Below are 22074 nucleotides of genomic sequence, written 5' to 3'. Positions count from 1 at the left end.
GTGTGTCATTAGGTTCTAGTAGAAAATGCCACCCCATCAAATTGTTCAAACGGACTCGACATTAAAAAAAACGGACACACACACAAAAACGAAGGGCTACAATTATTGAAGGGTAGTTGTTGTGGTCAATACTATTTGAAATCAGTCTTGTTCAGAACTTGGTGCTATTAACTACAAAACGAGAGCATTTAATCATATTAATTTCGAACATTTATTCACATAAATATTCATTGTTTGGTGCATTTAAAAAATTATAAAAATGAAATCGTGCGGAATGGGCATCATCAAATATATTCTTTTTGCTTTCAATTTCATATTTGCTGTAAGTAATCAACAGTGTTAATGAGACCCAACAACATTGTAATTAAATGTGAACTTGATTTAAAAAATATATATATGCAAAATTAAGTTCACTTTATAATTTCAACATAATTCAATTATTTTAAGATTAGTACAAAAAAAATGTGAACAAATTGTTAATCATGTTTTCAATTTAACGGATTTTTCAACAACGATAAAAATTCTACCAACTACGTATTTGAAATTTTCAAATTTAAAATCAATATACATCGAACGTGTTTTAGATTTAGATGAGACCTGCGCAGACATTTTAATGAGATATTTTCAGCTAGATGAATCAGCTCAGCCAGATATCGTTTGGAGCTGAAATGTAGTGAAAACAATAAAAGTGATTGTTATAGTGATTGTAGCAATGTAAGTGTAATTATAACCATAACAATTACTTCAATTGTTTTCATTAAATTTCAGCTCCTGACGATATGAGGCTGAGTCGATTCATCTGGCTGAAAATATCTCATTATAATGTCTGGACCTGCGATAAAGTTTCCAATCATATTTTTGAATAAGGGTTTGTTCGTGTTTTTTTTCTACTCATCATTTGAAATCAGGTGTCGTATATTTCGATAAGAATGATGTTTTCAATGACTGTAACGTAAATTCGGGCTTAAAATTGTGTACAAAAAAAATTGTGCAGAAAATCTTCCGACAAGTGTATATTTAAAAAAAAAAGTTTTCATAAATTTTCCAATGAATATTTTTGTTTTTTCGAATATTGACGAAGGTGACAAAAAGTTAAATTCGTAATTAGTGAAACTGCGACATACAATCTACACGTATATTCCCTATTCAAGTCTTAACGTTAATATTTCAAAACGCAGACGACTCCGTAATGAGATTAAACCGAATTCTTGTATGTTTTATAAGTCTATTTATTGAAACGATTATTATCTACGAAAAATCTATTCAAGCGCATGACACGTAAATATGTAAAGAACATTATGAAAGCATACAACAGGAGCTTGTTGACAATTGAAACACGAATATTAATGTTTTGTTTCGATTCTTTCGATGTTTTTCTTTCCTCTTTTTTTCATTCGATTTAATTTATTTACTGTGAATGCAAATGGGGCGTTTATACGGGAATTTATGTGGTGGTTGGCAATACAAAACCTACTCAAGTTAACAACACTTTAATAAAATCTATTATTTTTTTACTATATATCCATCGATGTTCCATTTTTTTCACTCATCGATATACATTAACTGCTATTAATATATATATATATCGCACGATTCGCATATGCATACTAACTATGGTATTTTCGATAGGTATCTGGCTTGGGCATTTTAATAGCTGGCATACTGGTTTTGATTGATATTAATGATTTCAAGCACTTTTTGGAGGGTAACATTCAAGCGCCACCTATCACACTGATTGTACTGGGATCGCTAATATTTTTCATAGCTTTTCTCGGGTGAGTCACCATCAATTTTTGCTCATTTTCATTTTACTCTATTATCATTTACATAATTTCTTTAAATCGAAGCTGCTACGGTGCCATCAGAGAATCTCCCACACTTTTGATTTGGGTAAGTTTTGCCTTACGTTCACTGGAAAGATGATGTGCGTGCTATAATGTTATAAATTTTCGTGATTTTCGGTTATAGTTGCGTTGATATAAAAAAAACTTTGTGATTTCAGAAATGTATGTTAGAAAAATATGTTTTTTGACACTTGACACGCATAAGATGTGTGTATATTAACAGCTAACTACATGCAAAGTTTCTCGTGATTCAACCAATCAATTTTGTGGACCATTAAATGGGCTCATTCCAACATTGATTGTAAATGGGTTTGTTGCACTTAAAATAATTTCGAAAACATTTTTTTTTGGCAGTTCGCGGTTTTGTTGGGCATTGTTTTTCTTATTGAGTTGGGCGTTGGCATTGCCGCTTGCCTTTTCAAAGCCGATCTTGAGGAATTCCTACAAAAATCGTTGAAAAACTCGATTGAACGATCGAATTCAAATGATTTGGATGCATGGGATACTGTACAGAAAAAACTTGAATGCTGTGGCATTACCGGTTATGATGACTGGGTTGAAATCAGTAAAAACAGAGTTATACGATCAAGTTGCTGCCGTAAAGATCACATTGACAATCAGACAAATGATTGTAGCAATCGACCAGCTACTTATCCCGATAAATACTACACGGTTTGTATTTTTTTAAAGGAGCGAGTACGACGTTTTCCCCTTTGCTAAGCGAAATAAATCCGATATACGGCGCTGATTTAAATGTCACTCTATGTCATTCCACAATGATACATTTTTTGGCTTGACAATATATAAGCTCTTCATTCAACATGCATAATTTTTGAACGGTCGAGTAAAAAAAAGAAACATATCATAAAATATTCTTCTTACGTTTATCATAAAAATTCTCTATATTTTAAATTTATTTGTTTAAAAATAACAATAATTTCAATTTTTTTCATAGATTGAACAAGAATCTAATGTAAAAAGTAATACCAATGCGACACCTACCGTTAAAATAGAAAAGGAAACTTATTTGGAATTGTAACATTTTGGTCCGCCATAACAGCATCTTCGTTTTGCTTCTCTGTGATTGGTCAAGTAAAACGAAGATGCTGTCATGGTGGACAAAAATGCTACAATGGATACCAACTAAGTTTCTTTTTGCATTTTTACGGTAGGTGTCGCATTGTCATTACTATTTACATTGGATTCTTATTTAATCGATGAAACATTTTATGTTGAAATTATTGTAATTTATAAACAAATTAATTTTTTTATAAAAAAAAAATTTAATAAATTTTTTAATGAAAAATGTTAGAAAAATATTTTATGACATGTTTTTTTTTTCAACGATTCAATAATTATGAATGTGTATGCATTTTAAATGAAGAGCTTATATATTGTCAAGCCAAAAAAGTATTATTGTGAAATGACAGAGTGACATTTACATCAGCGCCGTATATCGGATTAATTTCGCTTGGCATAGGGGGAAATATTTTGACAGATAGTACTCGATCCTTTCACAATTCTAGAAACTGAATAACTTTCTCAAATGCATTATTTAGGATGGATGTCTTACAAAATTGAAGCATCGAATTGGTAATAATGCCTCAACACTTATTACCGTTGGCATTGGCGTGGCATTCATTCAACTTATTGGCATTGTTCTTGCTTGTTATCTTGCCGCTTCAATACGCCGAGAATCGGTCAATTAAATGAACGTTAACCAACACTGATCAAGTAAACAAAATTATACATTTGGATGTAGTTTTCCTACCACAAAGAGACTTCATATAGTATAATTGTGGTAGCTAAATTAAATTTTAGTTTTAATCACCTAGTCAACATAAACTTTGCTCACAACTGCTCAAAATCTATACCTCAATATTAAATAGAATAGATGTATGAATTTTAAATACAAAATTCATTAGACAAACAATGTGTGAATTTTTAAAAAGTAAATATTTTTAAACCAAATGTTCAAACTGAGCTAAATGACATATGTATATGAATCCATGTGCAATTATACACACACCTTTAAAAGGTTTTATTTTAATAATAATATTGTTGTTTTTTTTTGTGTGTGGAAAATTTCACAAAAGAAGAAATGCATCAATGAAAAAGGGCGTCACAGTAGAGCAAGAACTCAACATTCCAATACTTACGTCGGAAGGAGAATATTTTCTATTTTCGGGCAATTGTCGAAAAATGATGTGCAATTTATAAAGGTTGTTAAACGATGTGTAGCAAATATTGTTTAAATTTTTGATGCTAAACGTTCTATTCAAGCAAAAAAAAAAAATCAAAAAACTCTGGGTTGCATTCCTAATTGGATTCGCATGACATTTCGGACAATATTTGTTTGAAGTGATCCAGCTGGTATTTCCAAACTGTATACAGTTACTTAATATGATATTATTTTGTGAATTTTGTTTTCAGCGCATGAAAATAGACAAATATAAGAAGAAAGCAATATAACAAAGTAAGAAGAGAAATCAATTACAAACGAAGAAAATCAATGAAAATTGAAACACTTTGACACTTTATATTTTTATCAATAACAATGTGTAAGGCCAAACTGTGTAAGGCAAAAAATTATCAATAAATTTATCTATCTACCACAATTCTTTTTTGCGTGTTTTTTTTTGTGACTTTTTATTCAATATTGAAGGAGAAAAGAAAGAGAAACAAATGGATAAATTGTGTTAATTCACATTGATTGAAAAATGACATGTTATCCAATGGAGTTACCAGAATCTCCAGCAACAATAACGTTCATGTGCCACGAATGGTTTTTGTAACGGCATCAAGAAGGAGGAAAAATAAAATACATGAATAAGTTTTAATAAAATTACCCATTGGATCTGCAATGGATCGATCCGTCATCAAACAATGTTTATTAATGGATAAAAATGATTCCAAAGTATTTATTACAACTTGTATTTGTACTTACAAGTAATTAAAGTAGTTTGAAATTCATTTACATTGTTACAAAGGAAAGCAGTACATTTGCATACTTTTTGGGATCTTGGAACTTCAAAACACCAACTCATACCACAAAATTTCAAATTAAATAACACGATTGTATGAATACCAATCTGAATTGGCAAATGTACTTACAAAAGGATCGAAAAACAAGTATTATTTACATAAATTAAGGCAAGTTTATTTTAAAAATACATTTCAACTGGTCGCATCATCTTTAATCAGTTTTATAAATTCTTTATAAAATGTATTGTATTGTTTTCTAGGGTTTTATTTGAACAGGAATTGAAGAATTAGTAAGAATATGGGAAACACGATCAAGCCCATACTTCCAGAGCAAATACCAGTATCGTTGGAAGCACTGTAAAATAAAAAAATAAAAATCAATTCGCATATTTCGTATGAATTAACAGTTTACATCAATTAACAGAAATCTGCGAGCACTTCTTCGAATATGTCTTACGATCAAAATTACTATTTTATGCAATTTGTGACAATTTTGTTAAATATTATTACTGTACCGACTCTAATACTACCCGACTAAATATGTCACATGCTAAAAGAGGATAGATGAAAAAAACTAATTCTCTCATTAAAGATTTATGAAAAGAAAGCAAATACATGGTCAAAATAGAACAGTACTGAAAAAATAACACATCTTAAGAACTTTGTATCGAAGTCTAAGTCTTAGACTCTAATAAGATATGGTGGGTTGTTCGAAAATAATTTGGATTAGTGAATTAGATTCAAGTAATGTTATTTTGATATCAAAATATCCAAATTTAAATGAACTTTATCAACGGTTTTTTTATTAAGTTTGCTAACCACTGACAAAAAATTCTCCATTTTTTCAAACGATCAATTATCCAAAACCTATGTCCCTTTTTTCGATTTAGAACTCTAATTAAAGGACTGAATCCGATTTAATTCCAAGTATTTGTTGTATCCAAAAAATATTCCGAATAAATGTTATAAATAGATGAAAGTCGTATTTGATTTACTTACAATCATATTCATATCAGTTTGTAGTGGTAAACGACGCTGCTGCCTTTACTACAGATAATTACTCAATATGGAATTATAATGACATAGGATAAACTCTGTTTTCAATCGAAAAGTTGTACTACTTCGATTTTCTATATTTATAAATAGAACGATTTAAGTTTGACCCCTTGAGAGGTAAACCGTTTGACTTTTGAGAGGTTAAAATGTGTGTGTATTTTATGTATACCAAAAAAAAGTTCTACCAAGCATTTAATGTTCTGTTTTTTCATATTTGCATCACTTTCAGTTTATAAACAAATTCCACCGATGTTATTTTACTTTGAACTCATGAACTGTTCAATCACAAAGTTTTGTGTTGTTACACAAGTTGTATTTTAAAAAACTGATTTCTTGTTCAATAAGACGAAGTGGAATTCAATTGATGAGTCTATTCGATTTATCGAATATTCAATTATACATTATTATATTCTAATCACACACACAACCAAACATATTTACGCTGAAAAGATATTAACAAAAACAACAACAAAAGAAAACTCAGCAAAATATAAAGGTATAAGAAAAGTGGTCGGTAACCGACCGTCGGTTGTTGGTTAGTATGGTAGACGTAATTCACTGCTTTGGACATATTCTGTTTAACTACTGTTTTCGATGCGAAAATTTACGTTTAATTGGAAGTTTGGATTATTATTGGAAACAGAAACAACTATGGTTCTTATTGAAAAAAATATTAAATTTCGATGATGAAAGATGATGTTATGAAGGTTTTTTTAAAGATATTTTTAGCTTAGTTACCCAATTCGATCATAAATGTCAATTTTACCAAGTATAGATATCTTGTAGAAAATTGTATTCATGCATAAGAAAATTATCTATTTTTAAAAAATTATCATTAAATATGAAAATAAAAAAGCAGTAATAAATCATCAAAAGTTCATATTCTATCTATTCCTATACTGGAAATTTACCTATTTTTTCATAAATCTATAAACGATGTCCTTCAGTTGATTTGGGTGGATTGGAGTAATGTTTGGCCACAGTTTTTCGTAGTTGTGGTCAACCAAGAGTTGACACAAACATGAAAAGCAATGTTTTTTGGAAACTCTATGAAAATACTATTCTTTTCATATTCGTCCCCCCCCAAATATTTTACGCGTAGTTGATTAAAGTTGAAAAAAACATAAGAGGCAATGTTTCAAAAAGCACATTGCTTTTCATGTGTTTTTTTTTTTTTGAAACTCGATAATATGGTATGCAATAAGATACTTCACTTTATGTAAGGTTTAGTACATACATCGTATACATATAATGAGTAATTAAAATGAGCACCACCACCGCCACTTACTTCTTCAACTGTTTCAAACAGACGATTGTGGATATTGCCACAAATTTTAAAAAAACAATTTACAAACAAAAAAGTATAGACAAAATATGTTTTCTGTTAGAAATGTATTATCTAGATCCAGTACCGATTTTTCGAATATGCAGTAAACATGAATGGAAGAAAAATAAACATATTTCTAAAGAAATTCACAATAAACTATTATTTACATAATGCCAATAACACCACATCCAGCGCGACCGCCAGCATTTCCGGTTTTCTTTGAGTCTGGATGATTTGTTTTGCCTAAATCATCAATTCCACTGTGAATAACAACCGCACGTCCAACAATCGACCAATGACCAGCCAACGTGATGACTTGATCAGAGAATTTTGTTTCAGCAACACCTTGTTCATTTGCACGGATGTTTCCAAGGTCACCAATGTGTCGGACTTGGTCATTTGGTGCACCATGATCCAGCTGAATTTAGAAATCGCAATTCAATTGTAAGATTTTTCTTTAATGTGCTCAAGATAATAAAAGTTACCTTTTCTGGATTATAGTGTCCGCCGGTGCTCAAACATCCATTCGATAGATCACCCTTTTCATGAACATGGAAACCATGTTCACCTGGCGAAAGACCAACTACAGATACTTCGATAAGAACACTTTCACCGCATCCATTTTGCGAAAATGTTACATTTCCATAAACACCATTTGGACCATTGATTACAGCTATCGCACGCAACGGCTTAGTATTCTAAATTCAAGAAAAAAATTCTTCATAAAAAAAAAATTGGACTTTTCAAAAAAAAAATCGTTGAAATATAGAGATTTGAAGACGTCTTAAAAATGTTGAAGGTTATTTTTATTTGTTGATATTATTGGTTTGGTTATTTTTATTTGCAAGTCCTAAAGAATATCAAATATAAGTGCAATAATTCAACGTATCTTTCACCGTATCGATGGAATCGTGTAAACAATCAAGTGCTTATAAGTGCTCACATTTCTCTTATCAGCGTTTTTGAGTCGCCGTTTTCTATATCCGTTTTTTTTTACATTAAATAAGTTTATCTTTAGCAATTTCAGATTTTTTTTTTCGAATTTTTCTAGGGGCTCTTTTCAAATTTGCATATAGCAAAATATTTGCAAAATTTTAAAATTCGAATTTTTCGTTGATTCGTTGGTTTTTGTTCAATATTTATTGAAACAACAAATTTGACGCGTATTTTATTGAACACACGAAATTTCAAACCATCGAATTACATGTATTTACGAGTAAATAGATTCCGGTCATTTAATCATCAACAAGTGCTATATATTATGTCTATACAATGTCTACATATAGACAGTAATGATGAACCCAAATCTAAGGTCAATTTTGAAAACCAAAAACTGGGGGATGGCATATGAATAATGTTTGTATTGCAAACCTCGGCATTTGTGTGACCAACCACAAACAATGTAAGAATTGCGACCACTATGATAAGTTTGAGCATGGTTGCTGAAAACTTTGGCTAGGATTTGCGTTGAAAAAAATTGTTCTGAAAATAAAAACGAAAAATATGAAAAAAAAAATTTTTTTTTTTAACTTAGTGTCTAGGGGCTTAATTCAAAATTTTCAACAACTGAATTCTATAATAATATCCAAATTAACTGAATTTTTCAGCAAACGAATGAATTTCGGTGAATTCTACGGCGACTTCATTCAAATATGTGAGATAGTGGTGAATAGTTTCTGTTGGTAATTACTGCCATATTTATATTTTGTGTAACAAAATTGCAAATGTTTTTTATATTTTTTTAATAAAAATTAATTTTATTTTCAATTTTGAGCGATTTTCTATCGAAAACAATCGGAAATATTGAAAAAATAATAAATTAAAAAATATTGCGGTTATTATAACCTCACTTTATTAATTTGACACATTTCATTCTATTCACACGAATTCACCGAACTCATCAATAACCACTCGATTCAAAAGTGTGAATTTACGTGAATTCCTGTGAATTTTTTTGCCGTATTAAGCCCCTAGCAATTCTTATGAAACATTTATGCAATTCTGATTTTCATGAGACTCGAATGACCAAAACCATTGTTTTTATTAAAATAAAATCATGTTCACGTGTTACTAGAACGTTCATCTATCCCCTAGGAATTACACGGCCACATTTTATGTACATTCAGACAATATATTTAGATTTTGTCATCTGGATATTTCAGCTCATCTGGATAACGTTAGGCGATGATACGAAATGAAAACAATAGAAGTGATTGTTGTACTGTATAGGTATAAAAATACTACCATAACTATAACAATCACTTCTATTGTTTTCATTTCGTATCATCGCCTAACGTTATCCAGATCAGCTGAAATATCCAGATGACAAAATCTAAATATATTGTCTGTGTACATTATATGTACTATATAGTCAAGAACGTTTGATAGAAATTTTTTGGTCACTGTTTGTTGATTATTGCGTTGATTGAGTAAATGTGCTTTTTTTTCGTCGAACATAATATCAAAAGTTAAAACTATGGATCCGCATTAAAATATGATTTGAGAGATTTATATACACGATTCATGTCTAACCAATATTTGTATTAATATGTAGTGGGGCATATCATTCCATGACCCAGTTATGATTTTTGAATGTTATGTTGTTGCAGCGAGAAATTAGGGTCAGTGCATATAAATGACGAATAGCAAAATAAAAATAGTTGAATGATCAAAATTATAAGCAAATATTTATATTCCATTTCTATGTTAAAACGATTTGAAGCGATCAAATAAAAAAAAAAACAACAACAACAACACCGATCTCGCTTATGAGTTATTAATTTCACTTTTTGCTCTCAAGCAATATGAATCAGTTTTAACTATTTCCAGCGATGCTGAATTTGGCATTGATTTGTTTCATAAATTAAAGCACGTATTGAAATCGAGTACTTTCTTACTATATATTACTTATTGAAATCGAGAAGTATTGAATTATTTGCTCGAAAGTGAAATAGTTTCGATCTTGCCAAAAACTACACCTCTGCTTGTGATAGTGATCATTTTATTGAGAAAGTTTTTTTTCTAGTCTGAATTAAAAAAAAAAAAAAAAAATCTCCACTTTTTAAAATGAACCATTCACATTTTTATCAAAAAAAAAAAAAAAATCGTAAAAAAAGATATGAACTAGATGGTTGATTTAATAATAAAACGCGAGCATCCAGTGTGATGACACCTTGAGCTTATTTATATTTTAATACGCGTCAGGTAATTTCAAGGACACATGAAGGAAATTTGTCCAGAAGAAAAAAATTCAATAACAAAAACAGGTACAGTTTTATTTTTGTTCTTGCCACAACTGACTAAATATAAATTAGCCACATTATATGGTTATTCGTTAATCAAGTCAAATAAAAAGAACACTGTTCAATCATTGTATCATTCGTTGTGTTTGTACAATGTCAGTGAATAATGAATGATTCATTTACTAAATATAAACAATAACAATTGATGTAATGGTTTCAAATATTTCAGTGAAATTAATTCATTCAGTCACTATTTGGCGAATCCTAACATATTTTGTTCGGTCTTTCAACTTGAACATTGATTTTAAAATAGCACCAATTCACAAACCATTCAAGGTCATGTATACAATAGTATGCCGGTTGTTTTTATGTAATATGATTTTCAAGCAGTAAATAATATAAGAAACACAACAGGTACTAATTTGACAACAAAAGTCATTGATTCATTATTACCGAACGATTTTTCTACGGTTTCCCCTATTTTTTTCAACTTTTTTTACTATTCGAATTTAAATTTCATTTAGATCGACAAAACTGATATGATATACGATAAAGAACGATAATTGCACGTATAAAATATATATATATATAAAAATATATCAAAAATCTTACTGAATTTTCGAAAAAGTGGCGAAAAAATGCTTTTGATCCGATACTAATGGAATTAAGAAAGAGAATGTAAAATAATAAATACAGTTTGACAGTCAAACCTCAACTGTTTTCAGTCACAACTTGTAATGAACTAAGCACACAAACTGAAAACCTGTTATGGTTATGCTTAATAAAGGTTGTTTACGTTTATTTTTCATTCTCGAATATATACATGTAATAATAAGTTAGTGGAGGGTGTGCGAAGACATGCTTGTCTTTAGACGAATATAAGTGGTTTTTTTTATATTAATCGTTTATTGAGCAGTTTTGAAGAGAGAAACAAAAAAATGTGTAAGTTTAGCATTGATTTAAAATCGAAATCAAACGATCAATTCAAACTAATAAAAAAAAGAATATAGGAGAACATGGTTCAAAATTGGTTTCCTGTTCCGAATAGGCCACCCCACTGTTTTTTTTTTATCGCAGTTACATAAATCGTCACATTGGCTGTCAAATTGTCATACTTGTTAATTCACATTCAGCCTCAACGATCAACAAGTTGTATTTGGCAACCTTCATGCTCATGTAGTAACTTGTGATTTGTCGCTTCTGACATATTTGCATTGAACATAAGCATTTTTAGAAACACCACTTTTTCCATTTGAAATAAATGTTTTGATACTCTTTTGATAGTTTTTTGAACTCAAGTTACTGGAAAAATGGAGGCTATTTTTAGTACTTCAGTTGAAAAGTACTCCAAAACTGTATTTTTTTGAATAAAAAATGATCCAAGATATAAGTAATGATGAGCAATCGTAGAAGATCGCGGCGTGCTGTTTTCATAGTAAACAGTGGCATGTCATCTAACACCGGACTTAGATTGCCAAAATGACACTAGTCACGGTGTAAAAAAGTTGCATGAGGAATAAAGTATAATCAAAGCTCCACCGAATGGGCTCCAAATTGAAGAATGACACCAAGCAAAAGAATAATAATTAAACGGCGTACGAATTTTGTTGAAATATGACCGGTTCGGGCCATGTTCCCCTAACATTTCGTATCTTGAATTGATGAAATAGTGATTTCAAAAAAACAGGAATTAGATCTATGTTAATTTGAAATGTAAAATTAATACAATCATAAGAAAACGACTTAGATAAGATTAGATTAGGTGCTGTAATCTCTCAAGTCGGATAAAAAATGTATATAATATACGCCATCGAATTCGATAAATGGCAATAATCAGCGGGATGCAATTAAAATAATATCAAAGAAATACTTTCGCTACATACAATAAATACGCTGTTCGGGTGTTTCACAATATTGAGACTTTTTTGCCGAAAAAATTGTTTGTGCAAATATCTTCTAAAAAAAAAAATACAAAAAAAGTAAAAAAAATGTTTCGACTTTACAACGAGTCTTAAAGGTGACTACTGTCTTAATGGAAATGCGTAATAGCTTGTTGTATCTTTTTATAAAAATAATAATCGAAACTTGTTCCGAAATACTGCAACGGTGACAACACTCCAATATGTTTTGAATGTATGTTTTGATTTTGTGTTGTCATACACACTGAATGACATAGCATGGCACGCTATTTGGGGACATTAATATAATAACTAGATGATTTCGTTCTTTATGATTTGTTTAACGCAACTGTAGAATATGGCATTTGATAAATTATCGCTATTGACATCGAAATTGTATTATTTGTCGAGTACATGTTATGAATAGCTACGTTTATTATCAAGCCAAACACCTTTTGATTTCCAAAAAGTCTTCATTGAACTTCTTTTTGGGAACAAAAAATGTACAAAATGGCTTTGGAGCACAGCAAAATCTATATGAAAAATCGTTTAACATTTTTTTTTATATGCTATAATAATATATAAAAAGCATATAAATTGCATTTTTTACAGATCTGTATTTAATACACACCATTTTTATGTACTCCGATAATCATTCAATGGTTATTAAAAACAAGAATAAATCTATGGAAAAACAAAAATTGACTTTTCGAGCTCTATTGATTTTTTTTTTTTGGATTTTAGAAAGTGATTGGAATTTCCTTAATTTGAGTCATTTGCATTTAAAAACAACGCATTTCTGTAAACAAACAATGTTGTTCTGCAAAGAAACTACATTTAATGCGACTGATAAAAAAATGTCTATTAATAAATGTCTATTAAAAATGTCTATTGTGGTTACTGATTTCAAAGATCCCGTTTTTCTAAATTGTTTATTTATTATTGAAAAGAAAATTGCGCGATATATTCAACTCGAATGATTTGTTTCCACACAATTTTGCATAGAATATTTTCTAATTTTTGGTGATATTCAAATTTTCATTTTTTTTTTTTCAGCCAAATTTAGGATGACACATTTTTTCTTATTGTTCAAAAATGATGATTTACGTTGTAAAATCTAATATAAATCAGAGACATCAAGCGATTTCACAATGGTCTGAGAATATGTCGATCGATGTGTAAACAATTACCAAATAATTTGTGAAGATAAAAGCAATTTGTATTACAAAGTGGTCTGATTACTTAATACCGTTTTTCTGATGAGTAAAACATTTCAATTTTGTTGTATCTATTGAATACAAATTTCGTATAAAATGTACGTAAAAGGTGTATACATAACAAAATAGTAATGCATTGATAGAATTTTGATGAGTTTCATTTCACTTTCTGCACTTTATGGTGAAATTTTGCGTATTATCAATTGAGTGGGATTTCTTATAAAATGGATGAGCTCAAGTTTGTTCAATGCATTAGTCTCTTTGAATTGTGGTCGTTAACCGTATATCCGAAAATAAATTTTGAAAATGGATCGATTCATGGTTAATCCATATATTTTATTAACAAATAAATATATATTTTTTTTAAATTTTAAAAACAATAATAACTAACGGATTTTTTCCAATTTTTTTTTTTTTTGTTTAGTTGTGTATAATTATATCAACTTGCATTCCATCAATTATGTGTGGACCTGTGATAACCGATGATTATGCTGCGCCAAGATCAGACTCTGAACCTGTATACACTCATCCGTATAGTGATTCAAAAAGTGATTCGCCGTTTGAATACGATGTGCCTACATCCGAATATGGACCACCATCCCAAAAATATAAATTAATCACAAAAAATGTGTACATTCATATTCCACCAGCCGAACAACCAGAATATCAACCAATTCAAACATTTGAACAACCAATTCCCAAAAAACATTACAATATTGTGTTCATTAAAGGTAAGTGTTTATACGAATTTCAAATTGGAATTTAATTTTAAAACGAAGAAAAATCGAAGCTAAGAAAATCGAATATAAATTTTCAGCTCCAACTGCACCAACGCCAACCGTGCCCGTTATACCTGAACCAATTCAAGACGAACATAAAACATTGGTGTATGTTCTTGTGAAAAAACCAGATCCACTACCTAAGATTGAATTGCCACAAATTAAACCAACCGAACCATCAAAACCAGAAGTTTTCTTCGTTAAATATAAAGAAGACGAACCGAACAAAGCATACGGTGTACCAAACTAATATATCTATTATCTATCTTTTTTTTGAAAATTGGTCATAAAATGTTGCCATTGAAATAAAAAAAAAATAAAAAAATAAATAAAAAAAAATTGATTCGTGACTTTTAATATAAAATGCATGAGATCATAATGCAAAGCGCAACAATTGACAAAGTGTCGCCACTGTACACATTTGAAATGTCAAAATAAAACGTTTGGCGCCTTTTTCATTGTACTCTAACCGCGTTTGTAAACATCAGCGCTGCCAAAAGAAAATATTGTGTGTTTTCAATTAAAAAGTCCAAAAATTTGAGCAATGTTTTGAAAATTGGCTGAATGTCGATTGAAATAAAGTCCAATTGATACATACACATTTCGAAAGTGAATTTCTAGCGTTTTTATTATTCGTTACTTCACATGCGACACAACAGTGAGAAAATTAAATGAAATCATGTGCAGTATTAATCAATTTCGACGAATCGGAAAAATTGGTGAAGGTAATACGGTGGATAGCAATGTTATTTAAAATCAATCTGCTCATTATTGTTGATTTTAGGTACATACGGTGTGGTTTTCAAAGCAGTTGATGTTGAAAGTGGAAAAATGGTGGCGCTCAAAAGGATTCGGTTAGAAAAGTAAAGGAAATTTCAGTGCAATTTGTTCGCTACCAGAAATGTATTGTTTTTCTTCTATTATATATAATTTTTTTTAGTGAGTCTGAAGGCGTCCCATCAACAGCAATCCGTGAAATATCTCTATTAAAAGATCTCAAACATCCATCCATTATTCAATTGTATGATGTGATAATTGCCGATGCCAGTTTATACATGGTATTTGAATTGCTGAGCATGGACTTGAAAAAGTTATTGGATAAAGCAAAAGAAGTGTTCACACCAAAATTAGTCAAAGTATGCATCTTTTGTTTACCATCAAGTTTTAAACTGGCACTCAATTTAATTTAATATTGTTGTTGTGTGTGTGTGTTCCATTCTAGAGTTATATGTTTCAAATGCTCGATGCAATTTCATTTTGTCATTTGAATCGCATACTACATCGTGATTTAAAACCACAAAATCTACTAGTTGATGAATACGGCCATATAAAATTGGCTGACTTTGGTCTTGCCCGCACCTTTAACATTCCAATGCGCGCCTACACACATGAAGTGGTCACACTTTGGTATCGTGCACCTGAAATTTTACTCGGAACAAAATTGTATGCAACCAGCGTTGATTTATGGAGTTTGGGTTGTATATTTGCCGAAATGATATTACAGAAACCGTTATTTGCCGGTGATAGTGAAATTGATCAATTGTATAAAATATTTCAAATGATGGGAACGCCAAATGAAATGATTTGGCCTGGTGTATCACAATTGCCGGATTTTGGATTGAAATTTCCAAATTGGAAACCACAGCCATTACCAACATTAATTTTAAGTTACCAAGACAAAGACTTTTTAGATTTGTTTAAGCAAATTATGGTTTTAGACCCTTATAAACGGATATCAGCCAAAAATGCTATGCAACACATATACTTTCGCAATATCGAACCAGTTTCACATGTATCTCTACCGTTAGATTTAATTTAATCGATTTTATACATTATTGCCATGTAATAAATAAAAAGAATCGTTGAAATATTTTGTAGTTTCTAATTGAAATAACCATGACCATTCAATTTTCGTTGAAAAAAAGAAAGCCTTCATAAAAAAATATCGAAAAAAGAACGAGAGAATGTCTATTTTTTCATACTTAGCCCGATTTCTTAACATATTTGAAGCCTTTGGGTAATGGTGAATCGTTGTAAAGAAAACAAATAATAAACGTATAAAATAAATTTTATTCAATTATAATTGTATATGAACATTTAAGAAAATTGTTAAATTTTTTTGTGCATATTTTTTTTTACATAGAAATTGAAAATTAATTCTGAGATTCGAGTTCATAATCTAGTTATCCAGTACCATATTTACCTAAGGGGAGAATCACAAAAGAAAAGAATAAAATTTAAAATAATCGATAAGTAATCGAAAAATAATCGTAAAACAATCAATAACCAAACAACCATATTTACCACTTTCAAAGAGTCCTTTTTTGAAGAAATGAGAAAATTGTACCAGAGTTGGTTTGCTTATTCCATATCCATTTGTTCCGTCTTCATAAAACGGACACTGCGGAATTTTTGAGCAGACAACTATTTATGAAAATGACACAAACAAAAAATCCATAACTAATACGGTTAAAAATACAGAAAAATAAAAGAAAATTTCATATTTTCTTTACCTATTAATCGACGCAAGTAGGTTTCAAGTTGTCGCCGTCGATTTCGGGCAACCGATTCACTTTTGGATGAAAAAAACTCCCGACTTGGAAATGGAATCTGATTAATCTAGATACAAAAGTGATAAATAAATATTTTCAATGAATATTGCAAAAATTCTAAGTTAATGCTAATAGTATACCTTTTCGCCATACAACGCCTTCATTGTAATGTGCAGCTCCCGAAAACGGCTGTATCGTCTCATAATAATCCATTTTTCATCAGGTAATGTGATTCGAACTTCATACTCAAAATGTGTTTGTTTACCGGCGCCTCTCATCACAAAACTTGGTATAGAAATAATATATTCCGAATCTGAAATGATTTTAGTTTTAATATCATAAATATATCCGTTTTTAAAATGTTTAGTTGAAAATAAATAAATTGACTTACTGACGTCACCCAGTTGTGATCTAATCATGTTATCATTTTGAGATGAAGTTGTGATGCTTGATTTATAATCATTGTCAATTGAATATCTATCAGATCCGATGCAGTCATTCAAACAATCAGATGTCGAACCTAAATGAATATGATTCGATTTTTTGGTATAATGTCAAGTTAGCTTACCATTCTAACAAGTAACTTGTTCGAACAAGTAACTTGTTAACTTGAGTAATCGAGTTGTAATCTTAACTTGAGTAATCGAGTAACAAGTAAGCTTACCATTCTCTTGCTCATATTGAATATATTGTTTTTGCAACGTTTGCAATGTGGCAATATCTTTATCCAATTGCGCTTTATCACAGTTATTTAATTCCAAGTTTTTCATTATCTGATCTTTTTGTGCGGCAATTTTTTGAAGCAATGACTGCATCTCAGAACGCTTTTGATTGTCTTCAATTTCATTTGAAATGTTTGATGTTACTGCTAAGAAAGAGATAGACAATTTAGTAAAAGTAGATATTTACTTGATCACTGATTTACCTGGTTTCTCGACGTCAGATGACTCTATGGATGCACTTTTGTAATTTTTAATTCGATTCAGAATATCTGTCCGATTCTTTTCCGGTTTTGTAATTTTTTTCATTTTTCTCAGAAGTTCATTTTGCTGTTCACTTATTATTAAAATTGTTTCATCCAATTCTGCAATCTGTTTTATGTTTTCTTTTAAGGCGTCTTCTTTTTCCAATAATTCAACTTTCAGCTGATCAACGTCTTTGTGCTGAAATAAAATTCATTACAAATATGTCAAATTCTGTAAACATCAACGTATGATGAGCAAAGAAAGTGATCAAACAGATAAATTGTAATTGTTAGAATATGATTTGATTCATATGAATACTCACATCGTTCATTGTGTGTGAGTCGGCCTTTTTCGAATCTAATTGTAACTGCAATGTTGATATTTGTTTCACAGCAATATCAATTTGAGTTTTTTTATTCATTTTACTCCATAATAACATCTCTCGTTTTGCGGTCAAAAGACTTCCGCGACAATTTAGGATTTGATCATGATCAGCATTGCTTTCTTCCAAATCAAATAATTTTTGTGATAAATGTTGTACTTTTAAGCTGTACTGTTGGTATATTTGATTTCGTTCCTATTTTCAATTAAAAATTACTCGAATGAATTATCGATTTTTTTTACATATAGACCATTTCGTTTTGCAATTTTGTGCCTGTACGAGCCATGGGTACTAAGGGTCTAATTAACCACCCCACCCCCTTGAAAACGGATTGGGAAAATACCGCTCAAAAAATTTCAACAAATTCTGTAAGGAATTTTTCATCGCACCCCAGATTTTTCGAAAAATTTTGGATTCACCCCCATGGATCTTCAAATTCAGAAGCTATACGTACAAAAGTAAACATTTTATTACCGAGTTCAATTTGTGAAGTGCATTTTCGATGGTTTCCAAAATCTTCCGATGTTCTTCTTGAATATCATCGAATCGTTGCTTTCTGATTAAATCAGTTGAAGTTTCCAGAACAACTGGATCTAGAGATTCTTGATTTTCTGGCGTTTCTTCAATATTTCCTGTAATACTGAACCATTATAAAAAGTACTTATTAGCATTTTTATTTAAAATCTCAATTTTGAGCGAATATTTTGTAGACGAAAAACGTGTATCGATTTTTGGTTCGAGCTTAGAATTTACCTTTGTGAACTTTCACTGAGATTTTCGCGTGAGGCGGCTATAAATGATAATCGTGACAAATCTTTCGATCGATTATTTGTTTCTCCACTTTGTGATCGTTTGGCTGCTTCAGCTGGATTACAATATCGAAACATATTTGTTCGACCAAATAATAAAATATCACCTTGACTTATGGGATGCGGTGTATTTATCAAGTTTGCATTTAACCAGCATTCTGATCCTTCATATGGATAAATAGTCGCCGTGCAATCGGTTAATACTATTGAGCAATGTAATGGTTGGGTGCCTATTTATCGAATAAGTTTATTTATGAAAATGTGTCATGTATTTTTTTTTCAAATATCGATTTATTGGAACTTAAATGTAACAACGTACCCGGCAGAGCGATGTCAACTTTACGTTCATCATTTGAATCATCTGTCTGTTCTTCGTTGCCGATAATGGTTTCGCCCTCTTTCAAGCTATATAACGTAACACCAGTTGTGTTACCGTCATGGATTCCAATTAGATGTGGTGCATCCGAATCAAGAACAACACCATATCCCGATTTGCGAAGACCCAACGTTTTTTCTTCGCGTAAAATTGAGAAAAAGTTAAATTTCTCTGCCCATTCTTCTGTCAAAAATTTTTCCTGCGCCTCTTTCTTCAGTAAATCTTCTAACATTTGCGATGACTTGTTATGTGACTCACATGAAATATCCGTTGTCAAAAGCATTCCTTTCAATTTGAAAATTTCTTCACGTAGCTCTCGAATGAGTTTTACATTTGGATCTTCATTGATCGTTGGTTTATTTATAATATTCTTAGCTCGATTTGCATAACGTAATGTGCTTAATGTTTCATTGTAATTTACATCAGCTGGTGAAATAGCAGCAATCTGAATAAATCACAATATGGAATTAGTTAAGGAAAAATGAATAAACGAAAAACTCAACAAAAACTACCATTATCGTTTTGCTATTGCCTCCAAGACTATCCTTCAGTAACCAGGTTAAGACCGAATCTCGATAAGGTATGAATATTTTCTTTTTGGAGCTTTGCGTTTGCTCTGCCAACAGTGCTAAGCTTGAAATGACACTTCCAAGACTAACAAGTGATTTGTTAATATGGGCGCCCTCTTTCAATCGATCACCGGTTGCTTCTGTTGAATTCGCTCTCTCACTACCAGCCAAATCAACTAAATGGATCTTTGAAACGGTTTCCGATGGTGTATTATTCATGAAAATTGCTTGCACGAATGTAATCTAACATTGAAATGGAAGAAAATTAGTCAAATAAAGATTTTATATTCGAAACTGAGGCTTCTCAATTATTAGAACATGTATTGAGGCTACTTATTACATAGCTATAGCTTCTATTCATCGATAGAAATATGAGCCAATAATGCTGTTTGGAAGCCTAAATATCTCTTTCTACCTTACAAAGTCATTGAAGCAATTAGACTACCTATTACCATGAGAGAGAGGGTGACATCGGGGCCCTGACCCGAGCTCGAACCGAAAATATTATATTCCGGTAATTTGGTACTTAAATGGCATCAATACATGCTTTGTGTCTACTCTAATAACATTTCGAATAAAACGTACAGTGAAAATTGCATGTGATCTACTGCTCGTGTCATTCATTTTGGTGCTGGCCGTTGTTCGATACATATTACCTCGATCGATACAGTCTTGAATTTCCATGTAATCAGATACCGGATGCTGTGATAGCCCTTCAACATATGGGCCCAATTGACGATGTTCACGAACACGCAGTGTATTATTTCCATTTGTTGGTCCCAACAGATCTTTAACACGTTCATTATAAATTTCCAAATAGCTGACATTTGTTTTATAGCCAGTGCCCGATTTTTGTCCCACTTTCATGCGATTGAACATCTCTTTGCATATACGTGGTATCAAACCAGCTTCTTCGTCATGACCCATCATTGTAAAGGTTTTTCCACTGCCTAAAAACCACAATAACATTTAATGATGACATAAGACAAGTGCCATGATATCAATAACATTCACTTACCGGTTTGGCCGTACGCAAATACACAAGCATTGTACCCTATGTGAAATTGAATAACACTTTTTGTTATATGTTTCAATTACCATAGAAAGGGGGAAATATTGTTGTTACATTAAACCAAAAAAAAAAATCTATTATAGAAAAAGAAAATCTTTACACAAAAGTGAAAGATAAAAATTGAAGCACTGCTGGGTCTTATCACGTTTCAAACACCAAATAGATATCAAGTAAGCTACTATTTATACAAAGTATTACATTGGTCATTATTTTGTTTGATTTGATGTCAACACGCTTAAATATTATATGAAAAGAACACCCGCAATTTCAAGTAAAAGTGTCTGAGTTGAAATAATTATTAGTGCACTAATAAAATAGACGATTTTTGCGTATCAATACCTTGAAATGCGCAATTAATAACATCAATGCCAAGATCATTGTACACCTCGTCTTGCGATACAATATGCTGTGATTTATTGTGATCATCTGTGATATGATCACGAAATGACCAATACGAAAAATCGAAAGTGAAATCATGGAAATGATCACGATTGGCATTTGCATTGATATTGGACATATCAAGGGCTGGATTTTCTGGTTTAATTAATCGTGTCTTTTTCCCGTCCATTTGAACAATAAGCTTCGCATTCATTTCATGTTCCCTGTTCAAATAAAATAAAAACGCATTTCATACACAATTTTCATTCAAAAGAAAAAAGTTATATTAGAATACCTGTTGTTGAATGGTCGAACACGAACTAAACACAATTTGAAAAAAAAAAATGGAGTAATGATTGTTTACAAAATATCATTCATTTCATCTTAAATGCATTCCAATAATACCTGCTACTTTAAGAGATGCCATTCTTCAGCTGATTTCTACGGATTTTGTAGATATTATAAATTCCTCAAGTCAAAAACATCACACTTAAATTTACAAATTAATCGAATTACATTTGAAATCGACTTTTTACACACAAAAAAATGTTTGCTAACAATTTTATTGATGCAGCAATACAAAACAAAAAATAAAATAGTAAATTACTTTCTGATCGTGACAA

The 22074-nt window shown here is 30.8% G+C and overlaps 5 protein-coding genes across 9 annotated transcripts; 3 read left to right on the top strand and 2 right to left on the bottom strand.

Moving 5' to 3' along the window:
• Window positions 1–39: 39 nt before the first annotated feature.
• Window positions 40–4462, top strand: LOC116343997 (CD63 antigen). The gene is made up of 5 exons (XM_031772354.1): window positions 40–322; window positions 1630–1775; window positions 1848–1890; window positions 2199–2516; window positions 3404–4462. The coding sequence occupies exons 1-5, from the start codon at window positions 260–262 to the stop codon at window positions 3551–3553; spliced, it is 720 nt and encodes a 239-aa protein (XP_031628214.1). The 5' UTR covers window positions 40–259; the 3' UTR covers window positions 3554–4462.
• Window positions 4463–4979: 517 nt separating this feature from the next.
• On the bottom strand, window positions 4980–12452 carry LOC116345317 (extracellular superoxide dismutase [Cu-Zn]). Of its 4 annotated transcripts, none has more exons than XM_031774586.1 (5): window positions 12338–12452; window positions 8584–8694; window positions 7698–7910; window positions 7380–7630; window positions 4980–5184 (listed from the first exon to the last, which is right to left on the bottom strand). In XM_031774586.1, exons 2-5 carry the CDS (start codon window positions 8647–8649, stop codon window positions 5094–5096), a joined length of 621 nt encoding a protein of 206 aa, XP_031630446.1. In that variant the 5' UTR covers window positions 8650–8694; window positions 12338–12452; the 3' UTR covers window positions 4980–5093. The 4 variants fall into 4 exon arrangements, with proteins under 4 accessions (XP_031630446.1, XP_031630437.1, XP_031630454.1 ...); XM_031774577.1 differs by lacking the exon at window positions 12338–12452 and adding an exon at window positions 11067–11208; XM_031774594.1 differs by lacking the exon at window positions 12338–12452 and adding an exon at window positions 10908–10926.
• A 1367-nt stretch (window positions 12453–13819) lies between these two features.
• LOC116349827 (proline-rich 33 kDa extensin-related protein-like) lies at window positions 13820–14626 on the top strand. The gene is made up of 3 exons (XM_031781433.1): window positions 13820–13890; window positions 13994–14300; window positions 14387–14626. Exons 1-3 carry the CDS (start codon window positions 13876–13878, stop codon window positions 14596–14598), a joined length of 534 nt encoding a protein of 177 aa, XP_031637293.1. The 5' UTR covers window positions 13820–13875; the 3' UTR covers window positions 14599–14626.
• A 72-nt stretch (window positions 14627–14698) lies between these two features.
• On the top strand, window positions 14699–16287 carry LOC116349809 (cyclin-dependent kinase 2). The gene is made up of 4 exons (XM_031781411.1): window positions 14699–15073; window positions 15133–15211; window positions 15289–15484; window positions 15571–16287. The coding sequence occupies exons 1-4, from the start codon at window positions 15028–15030 to the stop codon at window positions 16165–16167; spliced, it is 918 nt and encodes a 305-aa protein (XP_031637271.1). The 5' UTR covers window positions 14699–15027; the 3' UTR covers window positions 16168–16287.
• A 151-nt stretch (window positions 16288–16438) lies between these two features.
• On the bottom strand, window positions 16439–22050 carry LOC116349713 (kinesin-like protein Klp98A). Of its 2 annotated transcripts, none has more exons than XM_031781280.1 (17): window positions 21857–22050; window positions 21747–21771; window positions 21413–21675; window positions 21020–21055; window positions 20587–20951; window positions 19945–20244; window positions 19376–19877; window positions 19001–19286; window positions 18722–18887; window positions 18188–18442; window positions 17826–18063; window positions 17565–17765; window positions 17292–17420; window positions 17041–17213; window positions 16862–16967; window positions 16653–16772; window positions 16439–16551 (listed from the first exon to the last, which is right to left on the bottom strand). In XM_031781280.1, exons 1-17 carry the CDS (start codon window positions 21876–21878, stop codon window positions 16532–16534), a joined length of 3207 nt encoding a protein of 1068 aa, XP_031637140.1. In that variant the 5' UTR covers window positions 21879–22050; the 3' UTR covers window positions 16439–16531. The 2 variants fall into 2 exon arrangements, with proteins under 2 accessions (XP_031637140.1, XP_031637131.1); XM_031781271.1 differs by having other exon boundaries at window positions 17565–17768; window positions 21857–22049.
• Window positions 22051–22074: the final 24 nt, after the last annotated feature.

This window comes from Contarinia nasturtii, unplaced genomic scaffold (genome assembly GCF_009176525.2).
Source record: "Contarinia nasturtii isolate CC-2019 unplaced genomic scaffold, AAFC_CNas_1.1 Cnas_scaffold_129, whole genome shotgun sequence".
NCBI lineage: Eukaryota > Metazoa > Arthropoda > Insecta > Diptera > Cecidomyiidae > Contarinia > Contarinia nasturtii.
This window is presented reverse-complemented; position numbering and strand designations above follow the sequence as displayed.

Bases quoted from the DNA above. Each gene is read 5' to 3' on its own strand.
- LOC116343997 (XM_031772354.1), top strand. From the start codon at position 260: ATGAAATCGTGCGGAATGGGCATCATCAAATATATTCTTTTTGCTTTC. The intron at 323-1,629 runs GTAAGTAATCAA...TATTTTCGATAG, and splicing joins CTTTCAATTTCATATTTGCT to GTATCTGGCTTGGGCATTTT. The intron at 1,776-1,847 runs GTGAGTCACCAT...TTTAAATCGAAG, and splicing joins TTTTTCATAGCTTTTCTCGG to CTGCTACGGTGCCATCAGAG.
- LOC116345317 (XM_031774586.1), bottom strand. From the start codon at position 8,649: ATGCTCAAACTTATCATAGTGGTCGCAATTCTTACATTGTTTGTGGTT. The intron at 7,911-8,583 runs GTTTGCAATACA...TCTTGAATTTAG, and splicing joins TTGGTCACACAAATGCCGAG to AATACTAAGCCGTTGCGTGC. The intron at 7,631-7,697 runs GTAACTTTTATT...TTCTAAATTCAG, and splicing joins GACACTATAATCCAGAAAAG to CTGGATCATGGTGCACCAAA.
- LOC116349827 (XM_031781433.1), top strand. The intron at 14,301-14,386 runs GTAAGTGTTTAT...ATAAATTTTCAG, and splicing joins CAATATTGTGTTCATTAAAG to CTCCAACTGCACCAACGCCA.
- LOC116349809 (XM_031781411.1), top strand. From the start codon at position 15,028: ATGTGCAGTATTAATCAATTTCGACGAATCGGAAAAATTGGTGAAG. The intron at 15,212-15,288 runs GTAAAGGAAATT...AATTTTTTTTAG, and splicing joins AAAAGGATTCGGTTAGAAAA to TGAGTCTGAAGGCGTCCCAT. The intron at 15,485-15,570 runs GTATGCATCTTT...GTTCCATTCTAG, and splicing joins TCACACCAAAATTAGTCAAA to AGTTATATGTTTCAAATGCT.
- LOC116349713 (XM_031781271.1), bottom strand. From the start codon at position 21,878: ATGGCATCTCTTAAAGTAGCAG. The intron at 19,878-19,944 runs GTAGTTTTTGTT...TGATTTATTCAG, and splicing joins GCAATAGCAAAACGATAATG to ATTGCTGCTATTTCACCAGC. The intron at 16,773-16,861 runs GTAAAGAAAATA...TTTCATAAATAG, and splicing joins CTACTTGCGTCGATTAATAG to TTGTCTGCTCAAAAATTCCG.